This window comes from Prionailurus viverrinus, chromosome C2 (genome assembly GCF_022837055.1).
Source record: "Prionailurus viverrinus isolate Anna chromosome C2, UM_Priviv_1.0, whole genome shotgun sequence".
Classification (NCBI taxonomy): domain Eukaryota; kingdom Metazoa; phylum Chordata; class Mammalia; order Carnivora; family Felidae; genus Prionailurus; species Prionailurus viverrinus.
This window is the reverse complement of record NC_062569.1, coordinates 65,118,366-65,145,551: the sequence shown is the minus strand read 5'-3', so window position 1 is coordinate 65,145,551 and position 27,186 is coordinate 65,118,366. Positions and strand designations below refer to the sequence as shown.

Here is a 27,186-nt window from a genome sequence, read left to right as displayed (position 1 = left end):
TGAAGGAATAAAAGGCTTCAATTCCCAGAAGAAAATCACTTTGCAAAGTCTTAGACATTTAAGTCTGATTTTTACCCTCACTTACCTGGTTTCTTAGTATCCACTTGGAAAAAGGCTTTAGACTAAACCAACACCAATGCCAAAACTACGAAGACATAATGTGTGAGACTCCCCCATTTCAAGGTGACTATCTGGCTAACAACCAGTGAAAGTGTGGCCACGCAAATGGTTACTCTTCACGTAAAAACAGGCTGCAGGAGGACCATACGGAGGAGATTCTGAGTTCTACCAAGATTGCAACCTAGAGCATCCAGGAATCAGAAAGATTACTGAGACCTCAGAGTCTTCTATCGTTGGAAATTGGGCACAAAACACTTAACTTCTCTTCTACTTCCAGACCATTTCTACTTCTAGAAATAATGCAGTTCCACCTAAGGGCACTGTCACTTAAAAATATGTAAACGATGGGGCGCCTGGGTGGCTCGGTCGGTTAAGCGTCCGACTTGGCTCAGGTCATGATCTCGCGGTCCGTGAGTTCGAGCCCCGCGTCGGGCTCTGTGCTGACAGCTCAGAGCCTGGAGCCTGTTTCAGATTCTGTGTCTCCCTCTCTCTGACCCTCCCCCATTCATGCTCTGTCTCTCTCTGTCTCAAAAATAAATAAACGTTAAAAAAAAAAATTAAAAAAAAAATATGTAAACGGAACACAGGAACATATGACAGATCACTTATTTCTTACTAAACTAAGATGTGGCTACCCCACTCCCTGCTTTTTGTGGGGTGGGTGGATGGGGGCAGAATTTTGGAAAATACAAAGAGCTGTTCCTCACAAAGTAACCTTTTCAAGACACGCTTCGGGACAAAGGGAGCTAGGAGTTTCCCATGAGCTTTCTACAGCAGGTGGATCCTCTCCTACTGTGCTCCTTCCAGAAGAAACAAAGGGCTGGCTCTCTGGTTCTCCTAAGCTACTTCTGTGTTGTAACCAGTTTCAACAGCTCCCGATGCCAGCAGCAATCTACTCACCTTGCTCGCCGTATATTGTAGGGGGAATATGATGCTGAGGGAAAAACTGAGGCGGCATATCTCCAGGTCCAGTAACAGGTGGGTAGTAAGCCGTGTGTGAGTTATGAATAAAATGGGGGTGGTGAGTCAGGTAGGGGGGTAGGTGATGGGTTGGAGACATGGCCGAGGGGTAGCTTGGGGGGTAACACTCAGGAGACTGGGGTGTGACCACCACCCGGCGGACTCCAGTATTGTCTTCAATCACCTAGAGAAAACAGCAGAAAGAAAGAGTTTCGTGTGTATTATCAGCAAACATCCCGTGAATATATACAGTATTTAATTATTTCCCTTAATTTAATTTTCTCTCCTCATGAGGGAAAAAAAAAAAATTAGTGCATGTTGAATTCTGCTTCTCTAATTCAACCAGCTAAATGAGTTTTAGAAACAGTAACATTTGACAATGAAAATGTATGAAAGTAAACTTTTCATCAACCACGTGATTCTGATTACACAAAACTCTTCGGAGAGATCAACAGCTTGATCATAAATCCTGTTTGTCTCATAACATTTTCCAAGAAGACACGAAGACTTCTGAAGACTTCACCGAAGACAATGAATTTAATTTGTGATTAAGTTGATGTGAGGAATGACTTTGAATGTAACTAATGGCTCAGTGGTTTTCCAGAAAGAAGAGATTTCTGAGTAACAAATGTGCTTCACAGGGCACAGCTTTCCAGATTGGCCTGATGGCACTGGACTCATTACGGCTTTAGCATGACCATTCCATTTGTACAAGTATCTTCTTTCTCCCCCACTCTGCCACTGGCTATTAAGACATTAACTTCAGAGGCCCTAAGAGTGCCAAAGTTTCATTTAGTCTGGGACACCAAGGACACTGATGAAATGGGGGGATTCCAAACAGTAAAAAACCTGAACAGTACCAAAATCAAGATGGACACCTGTGCTCCCAAGACATCCTGACAACGTAATGGGTGTGGTGAAGGCAGATACTATGACGGGGACCTGCCATGAGCAGAGTGAGCCCATCAACACTCTGTCCATACTTTCTCCAAAGCCTTCTAAGTTCCCCCAAGGCAGGCGGCTAAGGCTGTTCAATGATAATGTTAACTGCCTGTTTGGCCAACTCCATGCTACCTGCTTTAAAGTGTTTAAAAGGAAACACTTTTGTTGAGATGCAAGCTAAGAAATAACCCAACAGATACTATAATCAAGTGGGAAAGCTGAGGAGTACAGAGAAAGGCACAGGGAAAGGCAGGATCAGGGGGGCTTCGGGGACCTGAAAGAATTAGTACTATTGCGACAGCAGACAGAAAGACCCTTGGGTCAGGGCCATGCAAGGAAGGGGACTTTCAGGGCCAAAGAGACTAGCTGCTCTAATCAAGTATTTAAGACAATCAGGCACACACTGGTAGGATGTTTGCTAAATGCATACATACATACATACACTGAAAATTACACTTGTATTTTGGAATGGATTTCTCATTATACCTCAGGAGGCTGATTACAGGCCAAAATAAAATGACTTAAATCATGTCTAAAACATTCTAATAAAAAAAATTTACAGTGAAAGCTTTGTTTTTTTAAAACACTGCTTGATACAAAATGGCAAGTTTAGGGGCGCCTGGGTGGCTCAGTTGGATAAGCATCCCACTTCGGCTCAGGTCATGATCTCACGGTGTGGGTTCGAGCCTTGTGTCGGGCTCTGTGCTGACAGCTCAGAGCCTGGAGCCTGCTTCTGATTCTGTGTATCCCCACCACCCCCTCTCTGCCCCTCTCCCACTCGTACTCTGTCTCTCTCTCTCTCTCTCTCAAAAATAAACATTAAAAAAAAAATTTTTTTTAATGGCAAGTTTATCAACATTAGTCTGTACTTGGGTGTATAAGATAGGTCTCGTTTGAATTAATGGCCATTAGTCTTTATGTTAAGAAAACAAAAATCTTTATGTTTATTAATGAACTAATTAATGTAATAGTTTCAGAATTAACGGTCATGTTAACAGTTCATTAAGAAAACAATATTAACTCCTTAAAATTAAGATTCTGAGTCATCCTCAGACATGGGTTTTTATGTATTTTTTTTTTATTTTTTTTCCAACGTTTTTTATTTATTTTTGGGACAGAGAGAGACAGAGCATGAACGGGGGAGGGGCAGAGAGAGAGGGAGACACAGAATCGGAAACAGGCTCCAGGCTCTGAGCCATCAGCCCAGAGCCCGACGCGGGGCTCGAACTCACGGACCGCGAGATCGTGACCTGGCTGAAGTTGGACGCTTAACCGACTGCGCCACCCAGGCGCCCCTTATGTATTTTTTTTAATAAATGTAACCTCTTCTGGGTTCAGGCAAGCTAATTACATTAACCTCATTTATGAAGGCATGGCTGTCGATTTACAGGTAGATGTGAAATGATGCTTAAAACTGTGACATTGGAAATTGTAACACACATGTTAGCATCTTCTTTATTATCTAAAATAACATTTGGTAGCACACTTTGTACAATTTTTGTACAAGTACAGATTTTTCTTTCTATCTGATATAAACATGCATTATTCTATAGTATCTTCTTTCTCCCCCACTCTGCCACTGGCTATTAAGACAAAAGTAAGGCATACTCCAGATGTTCCTCTTTCACAGAACCTTTAATCAATCCTGTGCTAGACACTGGAAGGTTCAAAGAAGCAAAGTATTTGTTTTCTTGAAACTTGCAACATTCATTATTTTCATTATTGTAATACTCCCAATGGTCAACCAGCCCCACAGACTCAACCGAGGTAGTAAAACCAGGAACAGGGTCCTCACTTAATATGAAGAACAGTGGGCTTGTAAACAGGAGCAGTTATAGTGAAAAGAAATTATTTTCATTTTATCATGATTTTTGACTTGTTAAAATAAAGCATTAAAGAGTTGAACAAGAAGCACTAACAAAGATAAGAATTCTAGCAGGGGGAAAAAAACAAAAATACAAGACAACTAAAAGATGATCTTTTTACCACCATATTTTGTAAGAATGAGTATCACTACTAATTCAAAAAATTAGTAAATCTGATGTATAAGTTACCCTTCACAAAACAAAACAAAAAATACGTTTCTAGTTAGAAAACCAACTAGCCTTTCGAAACCACAAATTGCCTGCATGTATGAAAATCGTTTCACAGCCCCATTTTTAATTATCTTAAATTATTCTGTGGGATTTGTGAAAGACATCTATTTACATGTATATGAGTAATGGGACGCTTTCAGAAACCTGATCCCTTACCTAAAGTCAAGGCCTACCTCACCATTAAAAATATTTTCAAGAAATGAAATATTAATTCTCAAATAATCAGAAACACAAGTCAAAGTAAAAACTATATGGTGAATATTTTGTTCATTGTTCTTCTGTAACACAAACTGCAATGCATTTAATCAACAAATTGAGTCTGGATAAGGAAATTCTGCCTATGTTCCCCCAGAGCGTGAAAAAGTCCAAGGAGCAATAACAATGCACAAAATAATAAACAACTGAGGAAATGGTGGTAATACCATTCTTTGTTTAAAAATTAGGTTCATAAAGAAATACAACTAGAGAAGAATTCAGATATTAGAAAGAGTTCAGTCCAAAAACCCTGAGACAATAAAATGAGCCTTCACAAGTGACAATCAAACGGACAGATTCATTTGCTTTTATAGTGAATGAAATCGTGACATTGTCCGGGCACAGACAAATCCCCTGTATTCAATTCAACAATCATTTCCTAACACATACTAAGAGCGAAGCACTGGATGTTCAAAAGTGAAGAAAAAATTGGTAGGATTCATGTCTATCGTCTAAGAATAATAGAAAGAGAAAAATTACACTAAGTCCCATAAGTGCTATTCAGAAATCAGAACGCACTACTGCTTTTTCCAAAGTCACATATTTTCAAACATCACTCAACTCTTTAAAAAATCTAGTATTCTTCATCTAGATTTTTTTTTTTCTAGCTCTGTGACTCAACAGAGTAGTCACTTACATATCTTTTCCCAAGAAGCACAGACCCTTAGAAAAGATCATTGTGCTAGTTTCTGTATGGGCTGAATCGTGCACTCCCTCCCTTTCACCGATTTGTACACTGAAGTCCTAACTCCCCAGGAGCTTGGCATGTGACTCTCTGGAGACAGGGACTTTAAAGAGGTAATTCAGGTAAAACGAGGTCCTATGGGCTGGCCCTAATCCAGTATGACTGATACTGCTGTAAGAGGAGCAAATTAGGGCAAACCCGCAGAGAGAAAACCATGTGAGAACACCGAAAGAAGATGGTCACCTACAAGCCAAGGAGGGAAACCTTAGAAGAAACCAAACTTGCAAGCCTCCAGAACGGTGAGGAAATAATTCCTGTTATCTAAGCAACCCAGTCTGGGTGGTCTGTTATGGCAGCCCCAGCAAATAAACACACCACCTATCAGAGCCTGACAGCAAATATGAGCTGGTTGGATTCTCAACCGCGTCATTTATTCTGCTCGATAGACATTCACCGAGAAACTTCTACGTGCCTAGTATTCTTTCTTGCTAACCTGTGGCCTAGACACAAGGATGAGAAGCTAGAGAACAAGGTGTTCACAACAGGGAGAACCTTTGTCCTACTTGCACAAGTGTTTTTAAAAGTATGACTGAGGGAATCATTAACACAGAATGATACAGTGTGGAGGCAAGGGCAAGAGTAGGGTGGGGGGGGGGTGCCGGGGGCAGCCTGCAGAGGGAGAAGAGAAAGAAACCCACAGCCCAGTGCCTCGGTCTGCCAGCTCCCTGACATGGATTGTTTCATTTCACTTCCTTCACTCCTGCAGAATTAGATAGGAGCATCCCTGCCGCACACGAGGAAAACAAGGCACAGCATGATTAAAATGTAGAACCGGTTCGGCTGCAGAACCAGATTCTCACTCAAATCTGTACTCCAAAGTTTTCGTTATGTGGAGAACTATACAGAAGTTAGGAATGCTGAGAAACAAAGATGTAGATAATGAACCGCAGCAAACAGAACAGTTGGGTTATTAAGAGATGTGAAAAGGGGCGCCTGGGTGGCGCAGTCGGTTAAGCGTCCGACTTCAGCCAGGTCACCATCTCGCAGTCCGTGAGTTCGAGCCCCGCATCAGGCTCTGGGCTGATGGCTCAGAGCCTGGAGCCTGTTTCCGATTCTGTGTCTCCCTCTCTCTCTGCCCCTCCCCCATTCGTGCTCTGTCTCTCTCTGTCCCAAAAAAATAAATAAACGTTGAAAAAAAAATTAAAAAAAAAAAAAAAAAAAAGAGATGTGAAAAGACTCAAGACAAACCAGCATATACTGTATTGACTACTTGCTGCTCTAATACCCTCTATCTGAAATAAGGCAACGCATGTTAAGGTCCTGGAACAGTAACGGGTACATAACAGAAAACTCCTACCTAGCCATTACTACTATTAATCCTCCCACCAGCCCTGGGTGGCATATCCAGTTATTCCCACGTTAGAGATTAAGAGGAGGAGGAAGCTCAGGAAAGGGTCAGCAAACCGGCCTAAGGTCAGAGAGCTAAGGGGGAACAAAGGGACCGATTTTGAGTCGCAGGCACTGAAATGCGTCTCGTGATAACACTTACATGGTGAGGGTCTTTTCTCATAGCTAACAGAGAAAGAAGGTAAGTCCCCCTTACTGAAATAAAATGCTCCACGGGAAATTTTTGTTAACGCCTCAGTTTCTACAACCCTCTCCCTTCTACTTCTGGGTTGCAAGCAACAACACTCAAGAGCTTACGTGGCAGGAAACAAAAGAAAAAATTTCAAAGGCTGTTCCAGGTGGCCAAGGATGATCCAGGAAGCAGGCAGCGCGGACGGCCCGCGGACACACATGAACCCACATGCATGCAGGCCGGGTGTGAGGCCGGGCAGCCAGTCTGCTGCAGTGGCCAGAGCACTAAGCTGACCACACACAGAAAACTAGGACCCAACAATTTTGTGAAACTCAGGCTCCAAACCAATTCCTAACTGCTGCCGACATACTTGAAGTGGGCTCCCAGGCCATTCCAGGAAGGAAAGAAGTCTCAGCTAAAACTAAGCACGAAAGCAGTGAACAAGGAGAAGAAAAGTCCAAATAGTACACTACACTTGCATGGAAAGAGGAATGAGCAAGCAAACAGTCTAGGCTTCTCCCAACCAGACCGGGGTCCACCCGTCCACCAGCACCTCTGTCCTGTAGCATAGGTTGTGTACAGATCTGTCTCTTGCACCCAACTGTAAATCCCCCAAGGACGCCTAGGCACACAGGAGGTTTTCAATAAATGTTGGCAGAGAGGGGAGGGGAGGGGAGGGGAGGGGAGGGGAGGGGAGGGGGAGGGGGAGGGAAGCAAAGGGAAAAGAGAAGAAAAGGAGAAAAGAGAAGGAAAGAGAAGGATTTCTCTGCTTAAACTTGAGGTCTAGCAGGACTTATTTACACATCCACTATCAAATTTTCCCCTTAATTCAGGTAAATATCTGACATCCTACTCTAAAATCTCAGTTAATCTAAACCCAGTTAATTCCCCACTTGTCATTCCTGAACCTCTTATGAGTCTGAATAAATCTGAATAAATGCGATTTTTACCAAAAGAAAGGCACAAAAAATTACACATTTCCAATGTAAGTTCTACTTTCATTGCAAATGCAGCTGAGGAATTTTATTCATCACCAACCAGAAGTACAAAAGTGTTACTTTTGTTCTCACGTTTCCTTCTTGCACTAACCCCTCCCTCTGCATTTTCTAATATAGTGAACAACATAAAAGAGGAAAAGCAGGTCTGTTCTTCATGGAAGACAAGAGTCCTGAAACCTAATGACCATCCATTCCCTAGCCCATCCCCTTCTTGCTACCCTGGTGGAAACTACCCCCTTCATCACCCAAGTGCCATTAGAAGAAAGTGAAAACTGGAATAAAGGAACATTCAAAGAGTGACTGAGCACAGAGTTATAGGAGCAAGGTGTTGTTCTATTTTATAGATGAAGTTAAGTTACTGGACTTAAAAACGGTGGCAGAATCGAACGTATTGCCCAAATCTCCTGACTTACTTTTTCCTGTCTTTTCAAATTTAAAGATTACAACTGTGGTTGAAAACACCAAACCCTACTTCTCATTTTCCCTTCTCCTATCTGTAATGGCTAACACTGATGAAATGTTATTTGCTCCTTCCAACATCCCATCATCATTGTACTTTAGACAATAAACCCTCCAGGTTTAGCACCAGATCCTTTGGACATACAGCACTCTTGGTTTTGTAGCCAAAAGGAAAAATGAATTACTGGTGATGTTTCTAGGTTTCTAAAAACCCTTTCAATAACATCTTAAGATTGTTCTGCAGAATAGTTATAGATTGATAATAAATATTCTCCCCTGAATCAAGAAAAGTTCCAATTATTTTTCTCAAACAGTTCTTGTCAATGGTAAGTAAACAGCCAATTTCATCTGCTTTACCAGTAACCAAACCAAAGGTTTTAAGAAATAAGGGTGATTCATGAATCAACAAAAACTCCCATTTTTACCTATACACTCGGTTGTATCTATAAATGTTAACGTTTTCCATTGGTGCTTGCTTATTTATTTATTTATTTAGAGCACACTTGAGCAGGGCAGGGGCAGAGAGAGAGCGACAGAGAGAATCTCAAGCAGGCTCTGTGCTGTCAGTGCAGAGCCCCATGTGGGGCTCGATTCCATGAACCATGAGACCACAACCTGAGCCAAAATCAAGAGACAGACACTTAACTGACTGAACCACGCAGGCACCCCAGCGCTTAATTTTTAACCCACATGGCCAACTCCATGCAACAGCTAGGTATAGGCTAAGCCGGAAATGGTTAGATCCAGATACAAATCTGAGGTTGCTATATAGGGGATCACAAGCTGAAGGCATTATGTGGCATTTGTCCTTTTCTGGACATGAATCTTGCACACAGGCCTGCTCCAGAGGTGATCAGCATAAGAAGATACTGGCATAAATAGTAACCGTCCTTCTGCCCGTTTTCAGTATGCCAACACCTTTATACACACAGGAACAGGCCAAGCTACTCACACTTACGTAAATCTTTAATCTCGCAAAAATGCCACTAAGGCACATACATATAAGTAAAACCAACTTTCAGTTCTTTACTAAACACACCTAACTCTATCTGGGTTAACTACCCAGTGATTTATAACTAAACCCCTGAGAGCTGGAGAGGATGATGGAAACAGGTATGTCGTCTGTAGCATCTCTTTAACCCATCACCTTCAGTAAAGCCTGTAATTGCTGTAGTTGAGGGGACACTGGTAATAAATTAAGACCTTTCAGGTTTTATAAAAAGGATGCCCAACAAGCTGTGAGAAACATCTTAGGAGCTGCAGAACCAAGTCCAGCTCTATCTTACCACACTCACTGCCCCACCTGAGGATCCCACAGGGATAGAGAGGTCCTTGCTTAGAAAGAGCTAAGATCTCAAGATACTGCTCATGGCCAAGACGCCTCTTCTCCACGCAGAAATAAAGCCCTGGGCACTGATGCTAAAGGCAAAATGGCAAAGTGATCGGTTTGGTGTAACAATTAAAGGTGACAGTAACAACTCCTGTGATCTGTATATCATTTAATAGCTTGTAAAGTCCTCGGCACAGAACTTAACTGTTCTGGTAACATCACGGTCCTAAATTCAAGGTGAAGTACCTCTAGGAGCAATTAAGTAACTTAACCTATGGGGGGGGGGTCAAGGTTCATACCCAAGTACTATAGAAATGCTGTGCCTTTTCTATCATATTTTGTTGCGTGTCACCAACCTAAATATGAAAAAGAAACCACATCTGAAGATCAAAAATCAACTCTAATCTTCCCCAATATCTGTATGGCACATAAGCACACTAGAGAAGTGAGAACAATTATTACAGAATTTCACTCATTAAAATGGACCAAATGAGTATTTCACACTAAATGGAAATGCTATTTTAAGGAACAGAATATTTGTCAGAAGACAAACAGTAAGTAGAGATCTGATGGTGTTATCTGTGCCAAACCGAGATGATTTTAATATATTAATAAAGATATCACTACAGGAATCTGTAGGTAGTCACTGTTTTTTTCAGCCCAGGCCATCTCCATGGATCTGCACGGAAGAGAGAGCCAATCACATCTCTCCACTCCCGTGTCTCAGACACACTCATGCCCATGGACACATAGGAGGATTATTCTAGAGTGTATCTTTGAATTTTGTGTATTACGTTTACAAATGCCTCACTAATCCACCATTGGGTTCTACAGCACGAGGATTAAGAATCTGGGATGATACTCGGATCATATTTATCACAGAGCAAAAGAACTATATTATTAATGTAAATTAAGTTAATAAACCAGATGGATTTCAGAGTGTGCAGGAATATAAAATCCACCTAACCTTAATAACCTTCTGTACCCAACAAGTGGAGCAAAGGTGTTTTTCCAAAAACAGTTGTTACGTATGACAAATGTGGGCTACTAAGTTTAAAAAAAAAAATAATTGTGCAATGAAGGTAAATATAATGTGCATAATTTAATCCTTATTAATGATTCAGAAGTCATTTCTCCATGTGACACTGTCTCAATATTATTGTTATGAAAATCAGGGCATCTGCCTGGCTCAGTCTGTAAGGTATGTGACTCTTAATCTCAGAGTTGTGAGTTTGAGCCCCATGTTGGGTATGGAGATTACGTAAAAATAAAATCTTGTGGGGCGCCTGGGTGGCTCAGTCGGTTAAGCATCTGATTCTTGATTTTGGCTCAGGTCATCTCACACTTCGTTGAGATTGAGCCCAGCCTGTGTCAGGGTGATGGCCTGTGCCTGGGTGAGGATTCTCTCTCTCCCTCTCTGCCCCTCTCCCACGCATTTGCACAAGAACATGCACTCTCTCAAATAAACATTAACACTAAATACACTTAAAAAAAAATAAATACAAATACTATCTTAAAAAGAGAAAGAAAAATCAACTATCATTTTTCTATAGAAGTAACACATAGTATTCTAGTCAGCATTTTAGTCAATAGAATGCTAAATACCAAAGGAGTAGGTCACACCATTTTGGTAATGATTGCTTATGGAAACTTAGCTACATTCTCACTTGGGTCTCCTTTTTAAGGAATAATATGAACAGTAGAGGTGAATCATCTAATTTAGATCAGAAAAGAACCTCAGAGATCCTCAAACATTTTCCTTGCCCCTCCCCCTCTACAAAATAAAAATGACCCCAGCCAGCCAAAGTTTGAAAAATGCCTCTTATGTGCTAGACCACCTTTCAAGGAACTAGAGACCGGGGGATGCACAGGCCATGCGGGATCCCTGGACTTGTGAAACTTACATGCTAAAAGGGAGAAAGGCCAACAATCACCAAGTAAGAAAGCAAGTGGAAGGCCCAAATAAATAAAACTATTCCTAAAATCATACAGGGGGTTAGACGCAGAGCCCGCTCATGCTCATGTTTCCTCCTGTTAACCCTGTGCTCTGCAATGCCACAATGTCAGGATCTCAGAAACAAAGGACAGAAATCCAAAAGAAAAAGCAGAACAGGGAGACAAAGAGAAGGCTCAGAAAGAGGAAACTCGCACAATGCTTTGAGGGAGGGTACGTCTTTGGCACATTAATTTACCACTGCCAACCCTGTCAGTAATTGATTCCTCAGACAAAATAAGCCATAAAATGAAAAACAAAGTGGCTGTAAATCTGTTGATAATGGAATTAAAACAGAACAGACATAGAAGTCCTCTGCTCTTTTCCACAGAAGCTCCCAGTCGCCATGCACGCACTCTGTTCATAGTGGAACATTTTCCTAACTTCCGATTTTAAAGTCTTTTTTTTTTTTTTAACATTTATTTATTTTTGAGAGACAGAGAGAGACAGAGAGAGAGAGAGAGAGGGAGATAGAGAGAGACAGAGAGAGGGAGGGCAGGGGAGGGGCAGAGACGGAGACACAGAATCCAAAGCAGGCTCCAGGCTGTCAGCACAGAGTCTGACACGGGGCTCGAACTCACAAACCGTGAGATCGTGACCTGAGCCAAAGTTGGATGCTTAACCCACTGAGCCACCCAGGCGCCCCTAAAGGATTTAAAGTTTTGAAAGAGCTTCCAATTCTCTTATGACTGGCCACCACATGGGTCTGATTCTCAGTCTATCAGGGCACAGGGCAATCCTCTATTCTTTCTGTTCATCATTTTCACAATGTTGAAGGTGGAACCCTGCATTGGTTTAGTCCCAGGTTTTAACTACCAAAGGCAAGCAGTTGAGGCTAATGTTTATAGCTCTCAGCTAGCTTGGCTGAGCAAAATGAGAAAAAGCATTCCATGTCTTCCACCTACCAGACCCCATTATTTCTTCACAGGGGCTCTGATTTGTGGCCAACTCTTAAAAACAATCCCCATTGGAGAATGACCAACCAAAATTTACATGTATTTTCAATAGATTTCTTGCCTCTCCCTGGTCAAGGGAAATGGAATATATACAATTTCAACAGGTATTGAACCCATTAACTAATCCCCAAAACAATGAAATGAGGGAAAGCATGTACTTGTGGTATAACAACAAGAACATTTATTTTGACCACTATTAGAAGTTTTTAAGTCACATCAGTTAATCTGGAAAAGAGTGGTTTCCCAAATGACAGAACATTAACTTGGATGTTTCACATTTTCTTTTCATATGCTTAAATCTTTTGGTCTACATGAAGTCTTTCCCGTAACAGTTGAAAAATGTTTTATAAATTACTATGGAAGCATGGAAAATAAAATGCAAGGCATCTGCTTAAGAAATTTTTACATATTGGGAGGCCTAGGTGGCTCAGTCGGTTAAGCACTCGACTTTGGTTCAGGTCATGATCTCATGGCTCATTAGTTGGAGCCCCGCGTCAGACTCTGTGCAGACAACTTGGAGCCTGAAGCCTGCTTTGGATTTTGGGTCTCCCTCTCTCTCTGCCCCTCCCCCACTCACACTCTGGCTCTCTCTCTCTCTCTCTCTCTCTCTCTCTCTGTCTCTCTCTCTCAAAAATAAATAAATGTTAAAAATTTTTTAAAAAAAAGAAATAAATTTTTACATATAAATTATTCGTAAGTTAATGCTGAAGTTAAAAAATCTGAGAAAAACCACAGCCACGGCCAGTATACAATGCAAGGAAAAATTTGCTTCGTACTGCGCAGTCTCGCTGTGCATTTAGGAAGGCAAAGTCTGCCAAACTTTCACTGAAATTGTTCTAACAGTCTTCATCATAATATCATCTATCATTTACTGAATGCCCACTGTGGGCTACAGACCTCACGTTAACATTTCTCTGAATTCTTACCTCTACCCGATCAGGTAGGTATTCACATATGTGGCGAAAAAATTTGTCAAAGTTACACAGAAAGTAGCCGTGGTGAAATATGGTGGAATTTGAAAGCAGGCCCCTTCAAGTATTGTCCGTACTCTTCCCAGCTGTAGTATTCACCCTAACACCCCCAGTTTCAGCCCTAATCACATTCATAATTGTTTTTATATAAAGGAAATAGTGGTGATGAGTGTGATAAGACTAAATTCCCTCTTATCTAAGTCTCCTTTCTTACAGTTGAAACAAAACTTAGCCTCTATTTTCTCTTAGGTTGAAAAGCTCAGGTTACTTTTTCCTCAGACGTCCCCTAGCCTCTCACCAAAAGGTAAAGCGCAAAACACGCACACGTTCTAAGACATGAAAGCCTGCAATATCAGAGATTATTGGGTTGAGATGACAAGATTCCACTGCCCTCCTATCCCACCCTAAGTCCACACTATCTTTAGGTCCGTGGGTTCAGTCCTTCTCAACCCACAACAGCCTAGATTGTGCTGCTGACCGCACCCAGAGCTGCCTTCAACACGAAATGTTCGTCTTTCGATAAGATGATCTGTGCATTGCTGACATCTAATTTGTATTTTACCAATTTCATCAACTTATCCTTAAAGCACTTTCAGCTATCAAATTCTGTAAGGAAGGCTATAATCCAGAATTTCTCCACCGACTCAGATGAGAGTTACTGACGTAACATCTTTAATCACCGCCCCCTTCGATTTTCTTCCAATGACGGACTACCTCACAGGTGAGTAGCTGGTGTTTTAGCCCTGGAGATGCACGAGTAGGCGCACCACACGCCCGCACTCACGCTGGCAGAAAGCCACGTAACGTAAAGCAAATATATACACCAAGGCAGGATGATGCTGACTCTGAAATCACAACACAGAGGGAAATAGGTCGGTGAGCTCCGAAATGCTTAGGGTGCAATCCTCCTTCTACTCAGGGCCTCAGCTTCCTCCCGTGTCAAATTAAGACAGCGAAAGCTAGAGACGTAACGAAAGCATTTGGCAGGCTAGTTCCTACCACACACAGTAGTTACTAGCACCATTGCGACCCACACCAATGCAGGCTGGCCCATCTTCCCCAGCTGCCCCATTGTTTACCAATGAATAATTGGTAGCAGTCACTACCTTCCCCCTCTCCCCTCTCTTTTATAAGAGCTTTGTTGAGATATAATTTATATACCATGAAATCCATCTTTTTACAGTGTCTGATATAGACACTTTAACCGAACGACCACCGCCTCGGTTTAAGTTCCAGGACGGTTCCGTTACCCGCCCCCCCCCCCAAAAAAGGAGCAGTCACTCCTCCCCGCCCCCGGCAAAAGCCCCTCTATTTTCAGCGTCCATGGGTTTGCCTGTTCCAGACATTATAAATAAATGGAATGATACTGTATATGGCTTTTGTGTCTGGCTTCTTTCACTCGGTGTAATATTTTCAATGTTCATCCACATTTTGGCATTTATCAGTGGCTTCTTTCGGCTGAATAATATTCCATTGTATGCATATATCCCATCAAGTTTACCCATTCATAAAGCCGATGGACATCTGGGTTGTTTCCCTTTAGGGGCTATTAGGAATTACCCTGCTATGAACATTCACCTCAGAGTTTCTGCGTTAACACGGGTCTTATTCCTCCTGGGCATATGCCTAGGAGTGGAATAGCTGAGTCATACGGTAACTCTATATTAAACTGTTTTAGGAAATGCCAAATTGTTTTCCAAAGCGGCTGTACCATTTTATATCACCACATGCAGTATATAACGGTTCCAATTGTTTCCCATCCTTGCCAACACTTGCTATTATCTATCTTTTTAACTACAGCCATCCTAGTACGAGTGGAGTATATTTCATTGTGGTTTTGATTTGCATTTCCCTGATGGTTAACAATTTTCAGCACCTTGGCAGCTCTTTCTGCCCACGGGTCCTGGCCCCATGCTTTAATAAAACCACCTTTTTGCACCACAAACAAACAAACAAACAAATAAAAAAACAGTAACATTCAGCATCTTTTCACGTACTAATTGGCAATGTATACAGCTTCTTCGTAGAAATGTCTATTTTGATCCTTTGCCCATTTTTCAATTGGGTTGTTTTTTTATTCTTCAGTTGTATCTGGAATATATAAAGAATCTTACAAGTCCCTTCTGAAATATATGATTTGCATATATTTTCTCCCATTCTAAGTTCCTTTTTCATTTTGTGGATGGTGTCCTTTGGAACACAAAAAGTTGTAATTTGGATGAAATGCAATGTTATCTCTTTGTTTGTTTGTTTGTTTTTTTTCTTTTGCTGCTTGGGCCTTTACTGTCAAATCTAAGAACTGATTGCCTAATCCAAGGTTATGAAAAGTTCCTCCTAGAGTTATTCAGTCTTAGCTCTTAACACTTAGGTCTATAACCCACTTTGAATTAATTTTTGTATATGCTATGAGGTAGAGGTCCAGCTTCAGTCCTCTGCATTTGGATATCCAGTCCCAGCACCATGTGTTGAAGAGACTATTCTTTCCTCTTCTGCACTGTCTTGGCATTCCTCTCCCTCTTCGGTCCACATTCAGAGAATTTCATTCTTGTAGATATACATCCCTTTGATCTTGCTAATTTTCCAACTGTCAGGTATTGTATTACTCTACTTGAACCTCTAAATCTTTGAAGCAAATCTATGCTACATTTACTTTACTTCAGCTTGGCCAGTCACTTACACTGAAAAACATTTATCAAGTACCTACTATCGGGTATCAGGCAGTATTCTAGATTCTCAAATATAATCCCAATGAGGCACTAAGAGTTCTTGAGGATGGCTATAAAATTATACTGTATTTCATGATGGAGAGGGCGGCAAAGCACCAAAGATGCTGAAAAACAGAACCGCCATTTCTGTGTTGGAGGTTTTTGAAAGGTCACACTGGGGAGGGCTATTTGAATGAGAAGGATGACTGAACTGTCAGACCAAGAAAGTCTCTAGAGTATTCTAAGAGAGAAATAATGGGTACAAAAGTATGTAGTTGAGAGAAGACCTGTGATGTATCCAAGAGACAGAAGTTTAAGGTGGTAGCAATGTAGGCCAACAGGAAAAGGTGGCCCTCAAAAGGAGAGCAAAGCTAACCATTCAAGATCCATCCTCTACTAGAGAACCTGAACTCTGCTTCTATGTGATGTACACCCAACTCTAGATCTGAACGAGGGAGCCATATGTATTTGAGGAAAAGAACTGTGGGGATACAGTGCAGAGGTGATGCACATAGGGACAGACCAGTATTGGGCACTTCTCAAATATGTCCAGCCAGGAGAATTTGTGTGTGTGTGTATGTGTGTGTGTGTGTGTGTGTGTGTGTGTGTGTGTGTGTGTGTGAGAGAGAGAGAGAGAGAGAGAGAGAGAGAGAGAAAGAGAGAGAGAGAGAGACAAAGAGAGAGAGATTCTTTCCACAACTACATGACAAAATGTACTTTGCTCCTTAGATTTCTTGGTGATGACAAGTCTCTTAAGACATTTTACTCTTGGTTCCACCTTCCCCATTTCCTTAAAGGGTATGTGCTGTGCGCTTTAAAAAGATGTTGTACACACATTCTACCAATGTAGAATTTCATTGGTAGAAATGTCAGTTTTCTTCCATATGAACAATTGGTTTTAGGGGCACCTGGGTGGCTCAGTCGGTTAAGAGACCGACTTCGGCTCAGGTCATGATCTCGCGGTCCGAGAGTTTGAGCCCCGCATCTGTCTCTGTGCTGACAGCTAAGAGCCTGGAGCCTGCTTCGGATTCTGTGTGTCTCCCCCTCTTTCTACCCACCCCCCTGGCTCATACTCTGTGTCTCTCTGTCTTGCAATAATAAATGTTAAAGAAAAAAAAAATAAAAAAAAGAAAAGCAATTGGTTTTACTCAGACAGACTTCCCTGCCAGGTATCAGCAGTGTACTTAACGCTGGGACTCTCTTCTGATTCAGGAGCCCAGTCTAAATGAAATTGAACACATGCCTTACAGACTGCTTTTTTCTCTTTTCTCAACTGAGCATCCAAATTATTCCATTTCTACTATCCTTCCAATATCCTCTAGCATTGTCTGTCCTAATTCTCACTTGAGAAAGTATCGCACTACGTTTCTATCATCAGTTTTATGAAAGCGAGTTTACAGTTCTGCTATTAATCCCTCTACCCGGATTCTCTGTAGAAGTTTTCAGGGAATCAGAAATATACCACGGGCTAAAATTTTTCTGTTTTTCCTAGGACTGCCAAATAAACGTTTTGCAGTGAGTGCAGTCACAGGAACACCACTAGCAAGGAAAAGCACACTGGAGCTTCTCTGCCCTAGAATGTCCCAACTTTTAACTGCTATTCCTTAAATGGACCTTTAGTGTGTGAAAGGAGGTGTTATTTCTGCTGTCACAATTGTGAGAACTGTACACGGTTCAATGGAATGAAACACTTCCTCAAAATAAATGAGGAGACATAATGGAATTCTACATTCCTGTTCTTTTCTGTTAATTGACTGGTGACGTGAACGTGATCCATCATTGCGTGTCCTGGCTGGACGGGCCTGCTCTGCACCCTTTCTCCTTCTACCGATTCTTATTTACAAAGACTTGTGTAAAACAAGTCATTTATTTGCAACAGTGGGGAAACTGGCCGACATTTTGACTATTCAAAAAAAAAAAAAAAAAAAAAAAGATGTCAAATTGGCTCATGTGAAAGTAGGGATGGAAAAAATGAAATTATAGTGGCTGCACTATGGCTCAGACAGTGAAGAAATGGCTAAGTTTTAACATCAGAGAAGGATAAATCTTTGATTCCTGCCTGCACTTTAGCAATTTTCCTATGTAACTGCCAATTTTTTTCACCCTAACAAAATCATTAAAAACTGAAAATTACAGATTTTAAACCACTTTAAAAGCAGACAGAGGAAGAATAGAAAGGGACAAAATCCAGAATATAATCCAAAAAATGTTAATGCAATGATTCTCTTCCATGGGTAGTAAAATTATAAATATTTTCTTTTCTATTCTCTCCTGTCTTTTCTGGATTTTTTTTTTTTTTTTCCTAAGGAGCACAGAATGCTCTCATAAGCGCATAAAGAAAAGAACAAAATGGGCAGAGAGAAAAACAGTCAATTCGGCATCTGGAAAGGAAGCTGTGCCGGGAGAGAAGGGACGTGCTCATCCTGCAGTGAGCACAGGACAAAATGAAAGTTTGTACAGACATCCACGTTCCAGGCACCCTGAGCATCGTAAACCTTGTCTGGTTTCTCCTTTAGCATTTATCCTGACTTCTTCTCTAACCCTTCCCACGTACCTCTGAAACCGCTATCACTTTTTAAATTGCTCTTGCTATTTTACTAAGAAAAATTATATCTCAGAGAAATGTAAGGACAACAGCAGCCAAGTTCTCCCCTCATCATACTCAACAATTCACCAAGCCCAGGTGAGGACACGTTGCAGAGAAACGAGACTCCAATCATAGAGGGGCAGACCCTATTTGCTTTAACAATGTCTCCTTTGGTATTTTTACTAATTAAACCTATCTACCAATTCTTTCTTTCCAGCAAATTGTGGTACAGATAGAAGGAAATCTCTCCGGCATAATCAGGTGTCAACGCGCCTAGGCTGAGGACAGCCTAGGCGCCCTACTGTGTTTCTCTCTCTCTGGCTCCCCGGCCAGTTAAGAGGCAAGATTTGGGAAGGACTATGTGGTGCTACCAAAAATGATGGCAACTCTAGCATTACCCTAACGAAATTAACTTTGAGGTAAGTTTTTAAGTTGTAGCATATATTCTCTTGAAACAACGACAGTGCCCATAATGAGCGGAGAAGTCCATACAATGGTTACCTGTGAGATGTAACCTGGAGGCACATGGATGGGGGGAATGGATCCATTAGGTGACATCATGGGAACTTCAGCAGGTCCTATAAGAGACAAGAGTAAGATATCAAGAGTTGAAGAAACACACATTATTCAAAATGATATTGGTGTTTTAAAAATATTATCAAAACTGAAGAGAATTAATTACTTGGACTATTTTTAAGGAAAAAAAAATAGATCCTACTGTAAAAGCTTTGAAAATTTTGAAAATTTACCTGGATTATTTCAAAGGAAAGCATTCAGTTAACAAGACGCTATTTTCAAAATATTAAATTCAATAAACGTTAACCACATGTCTACGGAAAACAAAGAGTAGCAGTTACTGAAGTTAGTTACCGAAGACATAGTTTGAGTTAATATTTAATTACAAAGAAACTGATCATCATAAGGTTAAAATCAACTTCTAACACCCTTCCAATGACCCTGTGATTAAATGATTTCCCTAGAAGTGCAAGAAGCTCACGGTCACTGGTTTTTAGTTTGGTAGCTGGCTGCCCTATTTAGCAACCCACTGCCCAAATGTCCGTCCGAAGCTGTGTTTCTAGTCTGAGATGCGACTTCCTGGCTCCAAGTGCCTTGTGTTGTTTATTTGCTTTCTCCTAAAGTGTGTTGTGCTGTGGGCAATTAAAATTGTTTGGCTGTAACAAAAACCAAGAGAAAGACAACACTTTTCTTGGCAAAAGAAGACAGATCCCACTACCCAGTGCTACATTTACACTGGAAGCATAATGCACCTTTCACCTGCGAGTACAATCCAGTGTTATAAAATACTTTGCAGGGGAGGCCAGTGCAGGGTGTGTGGAGGGACAAGGATACTGGGTGCCTATCAGCAGGTCTGCAAGTACAGGGTAAAAACTAGGAGCAAGGCAGAAAAGATGCTAATCTTCACGTAAAGCTCCATATGACTATAGCATTCACTCCAGCTCCATGGACAATATACCAAGCAACTAAACTATGTGATAAGTTCTGAACACATACAAAACCACAGCAGTAACGCACATGCTAACACACTGGCAAATCAATGAAAGCGAAAGACAACGACGACATGAGAGTGGATAATTGCATGACCCCATTCCATTTTTAAGTGCGACTTAAACTAATCCAACCACCAGCCACTGAAGGCACTTTCCAAATCATCTTCCAAACCCATCGTTCTCTTCAGCCTCAGCATTTTGGCCCCAGCCATCAAGACATTTAGGCATTTACTAAATTTTTATCTGACTCACTTAAAAAAACACATCGGCAAGTATTTCAGCTGTAGCCTGAGCACTGTCTGTGAAACCCAAGGGTTAATGCACTCAGCTTTATAAGCAGGTGTTAAAAGCATGGCCTCTGACTGGTTTCAGTCCCTAGCTCACTATTCACACTGGGTGTGTGACCTTAGACAATTCATTTAGACTTTCTGAGTCTCACTTCTCAACAGTTACAAACGAGAATTACAATTCCTACCTCACTAGGTTGGGTTTAAAGACTAAGTTCGATAATACGGGAAGAAGTGCTTAGAGCACTGCATGGCACAATAACGGGTCATCAAAATCGTTACAATTTTTTTCTGTTGATTTGTAACTTTCTGCTTTGTCTTGTTTGTTACAATTACACTGAGTACAATTTTTTTTTTAAATAGTCCATGTTCCTGTAACACAAACTCAACAAGAATACATTTGATGTATTATTGACTTAAGAGGCAAACCTTGCTCATCAGATAAATATCAAATATTTCACAGTACAGACTGTGAACAGAAATGGTACCATCTCCATAAAATATTGCTTTTTAATCATTGAAATATACACCAGGCAAACAGTCTCTTAACCCCAGACATGACCCCTGAAACTGTTAAAGTCATTTGTATAAAATGCTTTAAAGCGTGTAGGACAACTAAGTGATTTACAGCCAGAAAATGTTTTCTTCCCCGCCTTGATTTCGAAAGTAGCCAAATGACTTTAACATGCTTGTTCCCCCTTCCTCTTGTCACTGTCCTCAAACCCTTTCAAAGGGCATTGCAAAATATATAGTGATGGCTCCCAAAACTCAGCTGTGCCTTGGAACCCCAAGGTTCCTCTCCTTTCTGAAATACACCGCCATACCCACAGGCATTTAGGAGCGTAAGAGCTAGCAAAATGAAATCCATTCACAATGGTGGTATGAGAAGTTAAAGTTTCTCCAAATACTGATCTCCTAATCAGTGAGTTTACTGCCTCTGCTGAACTGTTTGTGTTTGAGAACCCCCCTGATATTATTACTACCCTTCCCTAATGAAAACAAAGTGCTCTTACTAAACTTCTAGGACTACTAGGTTGTTTTGATTTTTTAATCAATACCCTTTAATCAACACACAAGACTTAAATGATACAGCTCTTAGAATATGCTGAAAATTATTCTTTTCTTGTTCAAACTAACACTTGATATATTGGGGGAAGGAGGAGGGAGCCACACACTTTTCTCAAACCAATCTCCTCTCTGACTATATTGGGAAAGCACTGAACTATTAAAACTTTTCAAAAAAATTTTGAATTTCTTATGTATTTGGAAGCTTTAATTAAACACGTTACATATAGGTAGATATGCACAGATATGTATACGTCAAATAATCTAAAAACAAAAGTAAACACATATATACAGTACTTCCAAACTATGGTCAGATTTCTTTTGGGGGGAACGTAATTAAGAAGCAAGCCCAGCTAGAGACCGCATGAACTCTTCCATAGACAGATGAAAAATGTCACATGCACAATTTTTAGAATGGAAGAAGAATGTTTGCTAAGAGCCAAGTAACCCCATGAAAAAAATGCCTTGGGTAATTTGATCAATTTCAGGTTTTAGCCTATGACTTCAAATGTCAAGAATTCCTTTTTTTCCCCCACTGAACAAGATGTGAAACACTAATAAGAACCATGATTGTTTATAGTCATTAAAAAATTTAACTGCAATATGCAAGTGCATGGTCTACCATCTTAGAAGTCTGCTAGCATTTGTTAATGATTTTTCATTTGCTTATAGCAAACCTTGAACAAGAAAGGCTGGAGAGCAGTGTAGTCAATCAACAGTAATTCCTACAATGATGCGAGGACTATACTCCCACATCAAAGAGACTGAAGGAAAGCCCAGTGTTGTATTTTTAGGACCACACATGTCCATGGAGAGATTCTGAGCTCCTGCCAAGGCTGTGAGGACATTCTGCTTCACTCTGTGCTTCCCCCTGCTACCAGCGACCCCCAGATCTCACACACGTGTATATAACCCATGCTCTGATGCTAAACTCAGAACCTTCGCCCATTCTGGGGGCAAGGTTAACTAGATGGACTTGAGCTGAGCATACAAAGGAGGGTCAGACACTTAAGAGTGGTGGAAAATTGGAACGCAGGGTATAAATTATCATTTAAACCAGCTTTAGAAAAAGACCAGATATAAATAAATATCCCACAATTTTGTACAATTTTAAATGGTATTTTAAAAAGCGGAGTATTCACCAATAGGTAAATAAGCAGTGACTAAACACACTTAGTGTATTTGTCTATAAACTGATACTGTGTGCCCAAATGGCTAATTTCAACAATAGTCCTTAGTAGCAATAGATCACATTCTTATCTTAACAGTTAAATATTGTCTTGTTCAAAAAAGATGTAAGGGGGCTGAAATCACAACATAGCAAGATAAAAGAAATTGAGAAAAATAAAAGCAAAGGCAAAATAATGATGTGATAAAATCCAATAAACCCTATAAAAGTGACCCTCGTGTCTTTCTAAATAGCCAAAAGAGAAATTCTTGCCAGCAGTAGTCCAAAGGATAAGTCCCTAGCTAGCAGGTAAGCAGATAATTATAGTGCAAGTCACTATCAGAACAAATGGTCTACATCAAAGTGCACTGTGCTGCTTGTCATTGATCTAAGACTGAATATGAAATGTGAGGTTTTCTGATGAATTCTGTAAATGTCTAATAATGAATTTCCAATTATTTATGGTGGCTCAAAACCTGTAGACAAAATAAGAGATTGTGCAGGCACTTTGGGAAACTTTTGACATTTTCTTTTTTTCCTTTTTTTTTTTAAGCTTATTTATTTATTTTGAGAGAGACAGAGCACAAGCCAGGGAAGGGCAGAGAGAGAAGACAAAGGATCTGAAGCGGGATCTGTGCTGACAGCAGAGAACCAGACATGGAGCTAGAACTCAAGAATTGTGAGATCATGACCTGAGCTGAAGTCAGACACGTAACCAACTGAACCACCCAGGCGCCCCAACTTTCTTTTTCTTATTTTCATTTTTTAAAATTATTCCACACTGATTAATCGCACAAGAGAATGAAAAGGAATTGAAAAAATATAAGGCACAGGTCCTCAAAACAAACATCCTAACTTCAAAGAAACTTAAAATCTAGTGTATACCAGAATCATCTGGAGTGTTTCTTAAATCTAGTTTCTAACCTCTGCTTCCCACAGTTTCAGAATCAGAAGGTCTGGGGCAGGTCCCAAGTATTAGCATTTCTACCAAGTTTTCAGGTGATACACATGCTGCTGTCCAGGGGCCACACGTTGATAACCTATGATTTAGTGGGTTAAAAGATGATAAGCACCCCCAGCTAACATCATACCTAATGGGTAAAGACTGAAATTCCACCCCCCCCACCCCCTGAAACATCAGGAACAAGACAAGAATGACCACTTTCATCACCACTATTCAACAGGACAATTGGGGGGGGGGGGGGTTGGGGGGAAGAAGAGGCATCCAAAGTGGAAAGGAAGAAGTAAAACCAGATCTACTCACAGATGACATAATCCTGTATGAGGAAAATCCTAAAGATTCCATAAAAAATTACTAGAGCTAATAAATGAATTCAGTAAATTTGCAGGGTACAATGCAACACATAACTCAATTGAGTTTTTATACACCAGCAATGAACAATCTGAAAAAGAAATTTAAAAAGACCAATTCCATTTACAACAGCATCCAAAAGAATATCTAAGAAATAAATGTAACCAAGGGGGATGAAAAACTTTGACACTTAAACTACATTACTGAAATAAATTAAAGACCTAAGTGGAACTAAAGAACACCTAAATGAAGACATGGGATGGAAACTTAATATCGTTAACATGGCTACTCAAAGTGATCACACAGGCAATGTAGTCTCCATCAAGATTCCAGTGGCCTTTTGGGCAGAAATGGAAAAGCTAATCCTCAAATTCATATGGAATTGCCAAATGCCCCAAACAGACACAAGAATAAATTTGGGCCTCTACTTGACATCATATACAAAACTTCATTCAAAATGGATCAGAGACCTACATACAAGAGCTAAAACCATGAAACTCTTAGAAGGAGACAGGCTACATTTCATGATGTTGAATTGGACAATGAATTCTGAGATCTGATATCAAAAGCACAAGCAAGAACAACAACAAAAAACCTGGAATTAATCAAAATTAAAAACTTTGGTGCAGAGGACATTTGTAAGAAAGTGAACTCACAAACTACAGAATGAGGAAAAATATTTACAAGTCATATATCTGATAAGAGACCTGCATCCCAAATATATAAAGAATTCTTACAAGGCAATAAAAAAGTAAACAGCCCAATTTAAAAATGGGCAAAAGGCTTGAATAGACATTACACCAAAGAAGATATACAAACAGCCAACAAGCATGACATGTTCAACATCATTAGTCATTAAGGAAACACAAATTAAAACCACAATGAGGTGCCACTTTACGCCCACTCCAATGGCTATTCTCAGAAAAATGGAAAATAAGTGTTGGGAAGGATGTGGAGAAATTGGAATTCTTGTACACTGCTGGTAAGAGTGTAAAATGGTAGAGTCCCTGTGGAAAACAGTTTGGTGCTTCTTCAAAAATTTCAACATAAAATTACCATATGACCCATCAATATAACTCCTTGGTATATAACCAGAAGAACCAAAAACAGGAACTCAAAGACATATACACACACATTCACAGCAGTACTACTGACAAAAACCAAAAGATGGAAAGAGCCAAAAGGTCCATTCAAGTATGAATGGATAAATAAAATATGACAGAATACAAAGAAATATTATTCAGCCATAAAAAGGAATCAAATATGCTACAATGTGGATGAAACTTGAAAACATTATGTTAAGTGAAAGCCAGTCACAAAAGATCACATATTATATATAATTCCATTTATATGAAATATCCAGAATAAGTAAATCAAAAGAGACAGAACTCAAATTTGTTGTTTCTAAGGGCTGGGGGGGGGTGGGGGGTGGGGGGGAGGGATCTAGAGAGAAACTGCTTACTGGGTGCAGGGTTTCTTTTAGGGAAGATGAAAATGTTTCAGAATAGAACTAGTGATTACACAGCACAGTGAATTTACTAATTTACTAAATGCCAATGAATTAAAAGCGTTAACTTTATGTTATGTGAATTTCACTTCATTTTTTTAAGATGATGAGCATATAACCAAAAAAAAAAAAAAAAGGCGGGGGGGGGGGGAGATAGTAAAACTGGAGTTACTAACAAATTATCAAAAAGCAACAGAGTAGAAGTCTCCTAGAGGACATTTTCATTCCTCATACATTTGTATTTGGGAGGATGCTATTTCAAGATGCTGTGCTATGCAAAGACCAGTAAGATACATTCTCCATCCTCAAAGGACTGATAGTCTAATTATGGGGATACGGACATATAAACAAACACAAGGAAGCATTTCAGGCACTGTCTAAATTCAGCAAGATTTTAAAAGATTATCAACCCCTGGACACATTAGTAATTACAGAAATAAGCATTTAAAGGGCCCTCTGGATTTGGTAGAGTAGATTTAGTCGCTTCTAATTTTACTTTCCTTCTGGAGTAAATTTTGTTGTTCCTTAAAACGCTGCTAAGTCATTTTTCCGTTAGGTGTAATTTTCATACAGAAGCCAGGTATAGATGGCACATTTCCATGGCTCAGACAGGCTGGTCTCTCTAACCTGGAACTACTTCTTCCCAGAGGCATTCTGCCAGAGAGGAAACAGGCTGGGAGCAGCAGAATCTGAACAGCAAAGTGAGGAAGAAAAAGTCGTGAATCTAAGGAGCCCTGGGTTTGAATGAACCTTATCACAGTCTAGCATGACCTTGGGCAAGTTTCTTAAAATCTCTCTGGTTAGCACATTTCTGACTTAAAAAAAGGGATGACAAAGGCTATTTTCAAGGTTGTCCTGAGGACTGCAAGATGTAACGTATGTAAGATACCCTAGCACGGTGCCTGGTCAAGTAACGGTATTTGAAAAGCAACTTTACCATTGTGCTGCTAGAAGAAAAATACTGTATGAATAAAGAGATTAATAGTGTGCAATCATTCACCACAGAGACAAAGAAAGAATTACAGTTTCTCAAATGAGCAAGTTAATTGTTTTGTTCTTGACATTTTTTTCTTCTAAAAACACATTCGCATTCTGTACCTTGGAAATAGTATCCTCCATTAAAAAAATGTAATATATTCAAGATATATTAATTGTGATTTAAAAATAAGAACCAAAATTTAAAAAGGGAAGGATGCATGCTTTCCCAGAGTTATCTACTTCTCCATCCTATTCCTAGCTCTCTACCTCTCCCCAAATTACCTGTTATCTTTCCCTAATTTCTAGGAAACCTTAGAAAGTTGGGTGTGCCTAACTTTCAAAAGTCCTGAGACAGCTCTAAATCAAAGGATCAGCCCTTGTTTTCTGCAAGTCGATCCCCCACTTGTCTCTGACACTGGCTTCATTACAAGAATTTCTAGTCTGGCTCAGCCATTGTCCTTAAAAGTAGCAAGTGACCATAACAACAAATTGCCTAATGACTAAACATTCCTGCTGAAATCTTGTAGTCAACCACTCCACCAAGAACCAAAACTGAATTACTGATAGGATTCATAAATAATGGGTCACCACCTCTTATCACTTAACCATTTCAACACACAAGGAGGCGCTTTGTTAGTTATCTGGCCTGCTTTGCGAATTTGAAATGCAAGTCTTTCCTTTCCAAGTGTTTCTCTTGGAACTTGTTTTCCTACTTAGCTGTTATA

The 27,186-nt window shown here is 40.3% G+C and overlaps 1 protein-coding gene across 3 annotated transcripts in view; it reads right to left on the bottom strand.

Moving 5' to 3' along the window:
- The window catches only part of FNDC3B (fibronectin type III domain containing 3B), a 362,124-nt gene that overhangs the window by 150,399 nt on the left and 184,539 nt on the right, over positions 1-27,186 (bottom strand). For all 3 annotated transcript variants that reach the window (XM_047875932.1, XM_047875933.1, XM_047875934.1), the window contains exons 4-5: positions 19,138-19,214; positions 1,021-1,264 (exon numbers count right to left, since the gene is read on the bottom strand). In XM_047875932.1, coding sequence (XP_047731888.1) covers positions 1,021-1,264; positions 19,138-19,214 — 321 coding nt within the window. The remainder of the gene's footprint in view (positions 1-1,020; positions 1,265-19,137; positions 19,215-27,186) is intronic.